At 40.0% G+C, this 10,741-nt stretch overlaps 2 protein-coding genes across 2 annotated transcripts; one reads left to right on the forward strand and one right to left on the reverse strand.

The window, feature by feature from the left end:
- Window positions 1–434: 434 nt before the first annotated feature.
- On the reverse strand, window positions 435–2,324 carry LOC144646325 (type-2 angiotensin II receptor-like). The gene has a single exon (XM_078505876.1). It carries the CDS (start codon window positions 2,024–2,026, stop codon window positions 947–949), a length of 1,080 nt encoding a protein of 359 aa, XP_078362002.1. The 5' UTR covers window positions 2,027–2,324; the 3' UTR covers window positions 435–946.
- Window positions 2,325–8,957: 6,633 nt separating this feature from the next.
- On the forward strand, window positions 8,958–10,741 carry LOC144645617 (galanin receptor type 2-like). The gene has a single exon (XM_078505182.1). It carries the CDS (start codon window positions 9,154–9,156, stop codon window positions 10,171–10,173), a length of 1,020 nt encoding a protein of 339 aa, XP_078361308.1. The 5' UTR covers window positions 8,958–9,153; the 3' UTR covers window positions 10,174–10,741.

A 10,741-nucleotide genomic window follows, 5' to 3' on the forward strand; every position in this document is an offset into this window, starting at 1 on the left:
ATGCATGTACTAGAACTCACTCGAGGTGTATAAAACAGTAATTTTAAATGCACGGCTAGTACGACGACACTTGTGTTGGACAATTTATTTGGCCGATATTTCGACTAGTCAACTAGTCGAAATTTGCCCTTATTTATTTACAACGGAAACTGTGGAAAGATCATTTCTAAAATGCTAATTTGCATTCAACATGAACTAATTTTCGTCTTTGGCTTCTTTAGACTTATTTTTGTTGTCTAAATTCTCGGACTTTCGCGCTAAGGGACGGACCATTATTTTCTTGGAGGGGGGGGGGGGGGATGAAAAATTTTCCTCTGCAAACTTTTTTTTTAGTTTATACACCTATGCAAACGTTTTTTTCAAAATTCTAACTATTTTTTGTTATAAATATCGTGTTTGCAAACAATTTATTTTGTCTTTCTAGGCCCTGCAAACAATTTTTTTCACCCCCCCCCCCTCCAAAAAAAATAATGGTCCGTCCCTAAAAGCGCTAAAACTCTGCTAAACGTCTTAAGCATTTTAAAATACTTTAAAAATAAAAGGAAGAGAACAAGCTAATATTGTTTTTCTTCATAATAGGCTATAAAACGTGTCTCGGAAATTGTTTTCTAATTGTCACATCCGGTTGTTAGTGATTAATGAGAATGGTATGGATTTTCACGAAGATAGCAATTAAATTCTGATTTAGGATCTAAGTGAGCTGTGATAAAACTAGTAATAAAACGAACAATGCGGTAATTTCAGTATTCAAGGTTGCGCCCTTTGCGACTCATGTTAGCTTTTGAAAAAAAAAAGTGTTTTTACTAATTAAATATTCAGACCATATGGTGATTGCGGTCACAGTCTACTTGTTTTCGGTAATGTTTACAAGTTGTTAATAGTTAAAGAAGCTCGACAAACTGTTCTTGAAAAGAAATAGTTTCTAAAGTTTTTTATTCCTCCAATCCTACTGAAATGCCATCGACGAGCTATTCATCGCCGAATCATTCGCCAGTTCTAATGCAGCGGTCCTTTTGATGCTGTTATGACGGACATCGTGCAACGCAAAGGTTGAATGACTTCCGGCGCGACTCTTACGTCTCCCTTGTATTTGAAATTTGCATTTGATGATCTCTTTGAATGATCGTCTGAACTGTCCGCTGTAAAAGCAGTATAAGATCGGATTGGCTGCGGAGTTTCCAAAGATAATTAGTTGCGTGAGCTTCCACAGTTCATCGCCTTCATAGACGTAAAAATACCGCAAAGCGCGCACCATAATAAACGGGGACCAACAGCAGAAAAAAAACAGCGTCACTACAGCCAACATCTTTGTTACTTTGTGTTGTTTTGACTGAACAGAGCCTACTCCTTGACTGTTATTTATGTGCGCTTGCAGTACGCGCAAGATTTTCGTGTGCGCCCACACCATGAAAATTAAAGGGCACAAAAATATGAGAACGGCTTGAAGAATATAGTACGTTTGCCTCCCGCTGTCGCCCCAGTTCGTATTCAAGCAAAGTTGCTTCCCATTCTCTTCCTTAGTCGCGTATCCGTAGAATAATGGCGCGCACAACACCACTGATACAATCCATAGTATTTTTATGACAATAGTGCGATGCTCGACTCCCCGATTTCTGGCTAGAGTGGTTGATGTGACAGAACGAGATCTTTCGTAACTGATCGCTGCTAAGGTCAACACTGAAGCGGAGTAAGATATCTCGATCAGGCTGCCTTGGATTTTGCACATTGGGTTGCCTCCTGGCCAGTCGCCCAAAAAGAAGTAGGCAATGTCGAAAGTCGAGAGAATGGCAAACAGCAGATCAGCTGTCGCGAGGCTCGCTATGTAGCAGAGAAGAATCGATTGCGAAGAGCGGTATTTCTTGTAGCATGTTAAAAGTGCCATGATATTGCCGAAGAACGCAACCGTGAAGAAAACGACGTACAAAGCCACATAGCCTATGATTAGTGCCAAGGGAAACTCTTCGTCAATTTCAGAGGGTTTTAAAGTGCTGTTCATCTCGGAGCTGTTATTAGTTGGCGGCTGCATTTTGGTTGGTTCTACTCGATCGAACGCACCTCGCTGTTACGTCTTTTAAATTGCAAGCCACTATCAGATTTCAAGTTTAAGTGGATTGGACGAAGTTCCTGAGAAGTCCTGAGAAGTTAGTTTCAAGGCCAGGAGTTATCAAGCGCGCGAGCTCTTTTTCAAAATGCAAACAGTTCGTTCTTGTGTCCTTTACAGATCACTACTCTCCTAATTAATTGCGCAAAAATCCGCCACGGTCATTTAACCATAACACTGACATTAGAGGGCGCGCAAACACGCGTTGCGATAACGACGCGGCACGTCCACCCTGAATGGCGCTGCCATGTCATGTGTGACCGGAAACGCGCGCGAGTTGTGATTTCTCTGATAGTCCGTGAAAACAACTGTGGGTTTATATTTCAGCCATCCTTTATTCCGTGACTCAAACCACACAAGGCCGATACATTTTCATGGTGGGTGCACAAGCAGACACAAACATAATATGGTTTATTTGCAAGCTAAAACACGCGATGAAAACAGAAGGTATAGATAGTTGCAAACTACGTGTATATTTCTGAAGTTTGTCGGATGACGGATGCCCCCATCCAATTTGTTTTGATGAGTTTCCTGTATGACGTAATACCCATATAAACAAATGTCACGCACTTTGGTCGCTGGGGTTTTAGCCTGTTTTAGTAGAAAGGAAGTACTGTAGAACTGTATTAACGGCCAAATGAGAAAAAAAATCATAAAGCAAGGAAGGATACACCATTTTCCTGTTTTGAGAGCCTCGCTTCCCATTAAAAAGCGGCTCCATTTTGGGTACTTTAGTTGGTCACGCAATCTTTTTTCTAACGAGGCAAGTTCTGTTCTAGGTTGTTCTGCGTAGGAGGTATGTTAAAACAGGCTAATACGAGATTACTGAGAACGATGAACGATCCTTTACAAAGGCGTCAGATCGAGGAGCAGAAGTTTTTCTTGACAATTAATTATGTTCATGTTATCAGACGTTCATTTACTTTGAGAGTCCTTGAGACGGTACTGAATGTTCAATATGGTGGATGCCATACACTTAACTTAGGTGTCAAGTCAGGAATGGAGTATCCTAGAAAAATTCTACCTACACTCGTTGTTTTAATCTGCTTGAATTTATTTTCGCCCACCTTAATCCAGTTATTTCATTTTGGTTTATAATTTTCTCTCTGTTTTTTCTACTTTACTGGGCAGATTATTTTTTGATTTCAAGGTAACTTTGTACATGCCCCCAGAAAGATATTATATTTCAGGGTATATTGCAACGTAACGCTTTAATATTAGCGCTATAATAGAGGAAAATTAAGTTTGTAATACCAGTAGTATCACATCGAGTAAATAACTTCGAGTAAAAATTTGTGCAACCTCGGAGACATGACGAAGCAATTTGTCATGTTTTTCTATGAGCCACATAAAATGCTTTTCCGGCCACTATTTCCGTAAAGTGGTGTTGGGCTATTTAATTATTTTTTTATTGTTTTTTTTTTTCGCAGGGAGGTTATTTAGACTCGGTGACAAAGTGTGGACAAAAGTGTGGACCAAGTGTGGCTTTATGAAATCAACATGTGATGTATTTTAAAATGTTAAAAAATACATACAATGTTGATAAGGCTTAGTCATAATGCATATGGGTTTTATAAAGCCACACGTTCCGTCCTGTTCTTTGACTGTTAAAACCGGTCAAAGTCCAGAACAACCCACGCCTAAAGTAAAAAGTAAAGTACCGTTATCATAAATAGCTTGTAGGCGCCCCTCCACTTCGATAGTAGGCAATTCCATGGCTGGCCACAATAGCCTATCGCAAAGAAAGGCACGATATGGAGAGGGCACAAGCGAGGGACATATAAAGTCCTCCCACGACGCCGGCCCCTAAAAGTCGCGCGCCCTGTTTTGTCTCGTTTAGTCTCTTTGTTTGAGATCGTCACGCAACAGCTCTCTCCCTTCACAAAGCTAAGGCCATGATGAAACTAGCATAATCCTCTCTTTTAATATCCATTTGAATATAAGCTTTACTGAAAGTCCATCGCTCGTTTGGTTCTCCACAATGGCTTAACTAGGTCTGCCAGGTATCACATAGTGGACAATTAAATACTTTCGTCACCCGAATATTGGTTACCGAGAATTTCTTATTTTGAGGATGCAATATATTGACGACTAAAATATTTAAAGCTCATAAACATTGTAGCGTGAGTAATCCATGTGAACGCACGGCAGGAAGTGAAAAGTAAAATCACTTCTGGACAGTGGGAGCACTCAAAGGGCGGAGCTGCATGTATCATTTAGAAGTCCATGAAGGTACGGACCTAGTCCTCTCTCTTTCACTTTCCCTTGTACAAGAGTTTGTTAAACGCCCCACCCCATGGGCTTCTGCCCACCCTTCCCGGGGGGGGGGGGGGGCACTCAAAAAACGTTTTATACGGGGAGGCTCCGCCCCAAGCTTTTCCCCCTTATCCTTAGATTATATACCATTTTGACAGAAATTGTACCCCTTTCGTATAGCTTTTACTGAAAAAGGTACCCCTTTCATATACCTAAAAAAACATGGCATAGACTTAGAACAGGACGTTTTCTTGTCATTTTCATGCAGCGCTTAATAAATTAAACTAATACAGCCATAAAGTGCGTCTGTTCGAAATATTTTATTAAAGGCCTTTTTAAAAACCTAAATGACGGATTTTCATACCCTTTCATATACCAAAACTTGTGAAATCCCTACCCTTTTATATACCTGAAGCCTGAAAAAGGTTCCCCTTTCGGGCGGAGCCTCCCCGTATAGACCATTATATGGAGTACCCCCCCCCCCCCCGGGCCACCCTTCAAGGGATCGTCCTTCAGAAACGGAGCGTCTGAAAAACACCCGGATGCAGTATTACTGGTATGCAGAGTAACTCAGTATTTGGATATTTAACGAACCACGTTTTTTACCGAGAATGTGCTTGTGTAGAGTATAAACAAAGTATATTAACAAATAAAAGCATGTAAAAGTAGACAGGCGTGGGAAGATTTAATTGTGTAAAAGCCTGACTGACATCAGTGAAAACAATATTTATTGGTTTGAAAATACGCAGGTTAAATAATAGATAATGGGCAATTGTCGTGGATTTTCTGCGAATGTTCTAGAGGCTGAATCGGTAAGGGTGTAGATTGAGAGATCAAGACAAAGTGGCAAGCAAATTACACCTATCGGTGTGGGCAGCATGCAGGCGCCACTTGACTTAGTGACTGAACTTTGTCACGCTAATTTAATGGACCAATTTTCCACGAGAATGTTTATCGAGGCTAACGTTATGTAGAAAAAAAACTCATCGGGGCTACAATATGGCGTGGAAAGAGTTTAAGTGTATTCAAGTGGCTGATTGCATGATACCAATATGACTGTCAATATCGTGATTTAGTCAAAGCTTCAAGACTGCTATATTATTTGAAGCGAAATTGAACTCAAAGCGGAACAGATTTATTGAAGTTTAAAAGCCGGACAAGACCAAGATTGAAAGGTAATAAACTTTACAGAAGTGCTGAGCCTAATTTTATGACGAACACTGAATGAAACTGTGTCAGTTTGCCGTTCTTTCGTAAATTATTTGCTGCTTTTCTACTTTATTCACTCGCTCTTGTTGTTCGTTTACAAGTATTATTAATTAAACTTTTCTCATCAATCCTTTTGTTTTGCGTAGTTAAATTTTACTATGGCATTTCTGTGGTTTTTGTAGGCACCGCTGATTTTTTCTTGTTCACAAAGCTCGCCAAATTTGCTGTTTTCAACCATTTTTTCTGATGGAAGTGTCGCTTCCCGCAGAAAAAATTTACGCTGAGCGGCACTTGCCGCACTCATTTCCCATAAAAGGTCAAACATAGGTATACGAGCTGGTAAACGGGATTCAGTGAACCAATCAGAAAGCTAGAAATGCAATATCCGAGGTTGAGAATTTAATGTCACTGAATAATCAGGGCAATGACAAAAAGGGCGAGACAAACTGGCGGGTCACACAGCCATCCATTCCATAATGTGAGGTAATACTGAACCTTTTAAGTGAAATTATAGGTAGGGGTTACATTTTATACTGACCTGTTCAGTAAACCTTTAAGTTCTGATGGTGACATGGACATTTTCCAGTTGGGCTTATTTGTGAAGAAGAGACCTCGTTGTGTTGTAGCCCTAAAAAAGGCCACCTATCTCATCGGACATGTCAAAGAGTAGATCTACCCATTCCTCCAGGTTGGGGGTTTGTATCTTTCTACGCTCTTTGGGCTCGTCACGTGTTCCTCTCTGACTGGGGTTTGGGCCATTCCGCTTCCCAGAGGCCGCGATCCTTCTGGCCAGCACCAGTGCTGACAAGAAGGATCGCGGCCTCTGGGGACGAGAATGAAGGATCGCGGCCTCTGGGGACGAGAATGGGGTTTGTGCCAGGCCAGCTAAGTAAGGCCTGTAAAAACTCATCCATACCCCACATCTCACATCTCTTTTCGCAAACTCAGTCATTATATATATTGCAGCGTTAATTTAAACCCGTGGCTTACACATTAAACTATATATGTTCAATGCAAAGCTTACGGTCGATTCACGTTCTCGATATATACGCAATACGTTATTAGAGAGCATGGTGAAAAAAATAATTTAGATAAACAAAGATGCTCAAAATTGATAACGACATTGTAAGGTCTCGAGCACAGCAAATGCACAGTTCTGAAGAATAAGAAATCAGGATTCTACTTTGCGCAATGTTGAACGCAAAGTGGTGGGTGGGTACAGGCTGCAATTGTAACTTTCCGCTTGATGCGCACTTTGAAACTCATTGATGAACGCTGGAGGGAGCAAAGGGTGCGAGGTTTAGGGACCAGCGTGTAAGGAGACGCGCATTTTCTCCCCACTACCGTCTTATCCTCGCCTTGCAACTCACGCTATTATTTGCGCTTTCTAGAAAACTAAAAAAAAAAATTGTTTCTATCCTTCTAATGACAGGAGACAGTGTTGTAGGGATGACCGCGCTTGCTACACGGGAACGTGCCGAAAGTCCTTCTTTGTCTTTCAGGCCGACTTTTGTTTCGGTATATGCATATGATCACCGACTCTTACTTTTTGCATTTTGCTACAACTGACTTAAAAAGCAAAGTAAACCTTGCTGAATATATAAATTGTCGGGGTATGTTTGGGTTCTTGGACCGTGGAAACTGAGAAAAACTCCATGATGCAGTTAAACACAAACCGAAACATACCGTCAGGGCTAAGACAAATATAGGAAGAAGAATTATAAACACGACGAGAAACATTTTTTTTTTAAATCAACCATATGCTTAAACTTTCGTGGAGGTCTCAACCAAAATCAGCAAGAGTAATAAACATGTCTACCTCTGAGCCATTGTTAAAAGGTAAAGCACCGAGACAAAACGAGTAACCTGAACTGAGAGCGCTTAGACAAAATATACGTGTGGGATGACCTTGGCTAGGCGCACGGGATGATGACAAGAATGTCCAACGATTAATAGCAGGGCTTACTTGAATTTTTTATTTAATTTTAAGCAGCTTATATTTTCTACTAGAATTTGTTGTAGTTTTGTTTCTGCTAAGTTGAATTGCTTTGCAAAGACTGTAAAGGGCTACGTCGTTGTTCGCTTTTTTTCTTCAACCTCGTTCCCAGGGCCTCTCTCAAAGGAAAAGGAGTCCTTTTCCTCCCTTGTCCTCGATGACAAGGGAGGAAAAGGAGAGAGGCCCTGGGAACGAGGTTGCTTTTTTTCAAATCCCTTTTCGATGTCTCTAACCAAAGGTACGTAGGCTATTATACCAAACTTTTTGAGATTGTTATGGAGTTGTCAGGGAAGGATAAAACAAACAAAAACAAAACAAAGCCGTAACAACTATATTAATACATAGCATGTAGTTGCCATGCCTTAGTGACGTAAGCGGTACGTGTAGTTAGGTACAAACCAATCAGCTCACAGAACTATATTTTGCTTGGAGTTTTAGAACTCCTATACAAACATAACAAATGGTGTTTGCTCTTTTACATGTATTTTGTTGCCGGCAAATTGGCACTTATTTTGCAAAGCTACACTGATGAAGACCTGATTTATAACCGGGACGGTATAATTATGGGAAAAATAGATTTTTTTCCGTTTTTACGAACACCGAGGTCACTTTATTCTGGTAAGCATATTAAAGCTAGGTAAATCACTTATTTTACAACCGAATATATTTATTAGTTTTGTTTACAGAACACAACTGAAATATTGGCAATTCGCCTTCACTCATCGTGAGAAACTTCACACAAAACCATGTGCAGAATCCATTTTATTAAAGAACCAAACAAAAAACAGAATGTGAAAACTTAGATTATTTGTACTCTTATCTACCACAAACTAACAAAAGCGAAAACAAAGAGAACAAAACACCATTTTTTGTCTGGTTAAGCAAGTTATTGAAAGGTGTAAAGCTTTCATTGTATCGTTTGCCTCCGTAAACGGCGTGATAAAGAACTATTATAAAAGAGATTCACCTGTTTTTTTCTTTGCTTTAATAGACAGTACATTACTTTGACGCATTTGGCCGACGGTTTGTCATTCGTTTATTATAACCCTTTTCTTTTATGTGTATGTATACAACATTAATGATAACGCACGTGCGAAACAAAAACGGCAAAGATAAAAACGAGATCCCCACTGAGAAATTGAATTTCCGTGTTCTTTTTAAACCTTCTTTGCGTGCCGTTTTTCTACATTAGTTTTATATTTACCGGAAAAATAGCACCCTTTGTCAATCTTTGTTTAGTGCGCTAACAAATGTTAAAATTTTGCACTCGACTTAGACATCAAAAGGATTTCGAAATTTGTTACCAATGCCATTTCTAACAGCTTTCACCTAAAATTTGACTGGCAGCTGTCATTTGGAAAACAGAAGGCTCATCTGCCTGTCGTTTGTTTTCTTTATAAGACAGAACATTTTCGTTTGTCCAAATTTTAAATAGCACTTGAATGGTATTCTGCCGCGGACAGCAATACGCGACAGTGAAACTTGATTCCGGAATTGATTCTGACTCTCGAAGGCTTCTGTCATATTTTCGCGCCGCCCAGCTTGCAGGCAACGCGTAGTGAAATACGAAATTTGTCTACGACAGTTAACGATGCAGATAAATACAAATACCACCGTGGAACCGAATCCTACCACTGAAAACGAAGACCCGAACGGTATAAGTCTCAATTCGTTCATGGGAATATTCATCATGTGTTTTTACATCGTTGTGTACTCAACCTCGAGTGTGGGAAATATGGTGGTGCTTTGCATTTGCGCCAAAAATGGACGAAACGTCGCTTTCCGGCCAACACGTACGGGATTTTTTAACCTCTACATTGCGAATCTTGCCATTGCGGACCTCTTGTTTACGCAGTTGACTATCTTTGATGCCGTGTACGCGATTCTCGACGAGTGGACTATGGGTGCCATGTTGTGTAAGGTTCAAGGATTTCTCGTCGAGTTATGCTACACCGCGGGTATTCTAACTCTCATAGCGATAAGCCGCGAAAGACTCAAGTCTATGTCCGATTTGCAAATGAAATCGCGCATTCAAAGGATCAGAGAGAGAAGATCGCGTTCTGTGACCGTGTGGGTTTTGGCGGTATTGCTCTGTTCACCTCTCCTCTACGCGTATAACTTGACTGAAGAAAGATTAAGCATCATCCGATGCAACAATGACGCCTGGTCTCACATCGGAAGGCGAATTTACTACAGCGTAACCGCAGTAATACTATTCATTCTTCCTCTAATGATTATGATTTGGACGCAGTTAAAAATCAAAAGCGTTTTCAACTCTCAGGTGGCGCCGACACAACAAATCGCGGTATCGATACGCGCGCGCCAAAGGAAAGCCAGTAGAATGCTTGGTGTTGTAACAATCGTATTTTTCGCGCTTTGGGCTCCGTTTATTTTCATGCGAACACTTCGCTATTTTAGTTGGTACGAGGGGCTAATTATCTGGAAACTTAGCCAGCTATTAACTATTGCTTCTGCGGCAGCCAACCCATTTATTTACAGTTTTTACAGCACTCATTTCAGGTTGTATATTAAGAGGTTTGTTACATGCAGATGTAGATTGATAGCGGCTAGTGATAATGGAGACAGTTCAACTGTGAATTCCCTGTATTAAAAGCTCAATTTGTGGTTTCTAAGATTTTACTACTAGTATTCAAAAAGAGGGGTTTAATATCTCATTAACAACCGACAGGTGTATTTCACAAATTGCGGTGTAGTATTTTTGTATACTGGTTTTACTTGCATTCAGTAATCTTTTCTAAGCCGTAAAAACCCCTTCTGTGATTTTACAAAGTTTCCATAATTGAGATGTATAGTAAGATAAAAGCCTTATAAAGCTTTCGTTAACGAACTATTGTACGATGTAGATATGCAAATTACTTCTGTTTAAGTTAAAGATCCCAGTGCAAATTCGTAAACAAGCCTATTAAAAGACCCAAGAAACCGAGAAATGGTCAAAAATATCGATCTAGTATATGTATATTTCATGTAGTCCATAAGCCTTTTAGGGACATTCAACTGGGTTTGCAAAACAATTTTCAGGATGATACATTGTTGTAGGTATTTTTTTGACATTTTAGAAAAAAGGCCTTTTTAAAATGTTATATATCACTTTGAAACGAGCTTAACAGCCGTAGAAAGACGTTTTGCAATTCCATTAAATAAATTGAAGCCATTTTAAA

Source organism: Oculina patagonica, chromosome 3, assembly GCF_052425735.1.
Source record: "Oculina patagonica isolate OP01 chromosome 3, crgOcupat, whole genome shotgun sequence".
NCBI classification, from domain to species: Eukaryota; Metazoa; Cnidaria; class Anthozoa; order Scleractinia; family Oculinidae; genus Oculina; species Oculina patagonica.

What these genes read in the sequence shown, in the direction of transcription:
- LOC144646325 (XM_078505876.1), bottom strand. Translation starts at nt 2,026, where the DNA reads ATGCAGCCGCCAACTAATAACAGCTCCGAGATGAACAGCACTTTAAAA.
- LOC144645617 (XM_078505182.1), top strand. Translation starts at nt 9,154, where the DNA reads ATGCAGATAAATACAAATACCACCGTGGAACCGAATCCTACCACTGAA.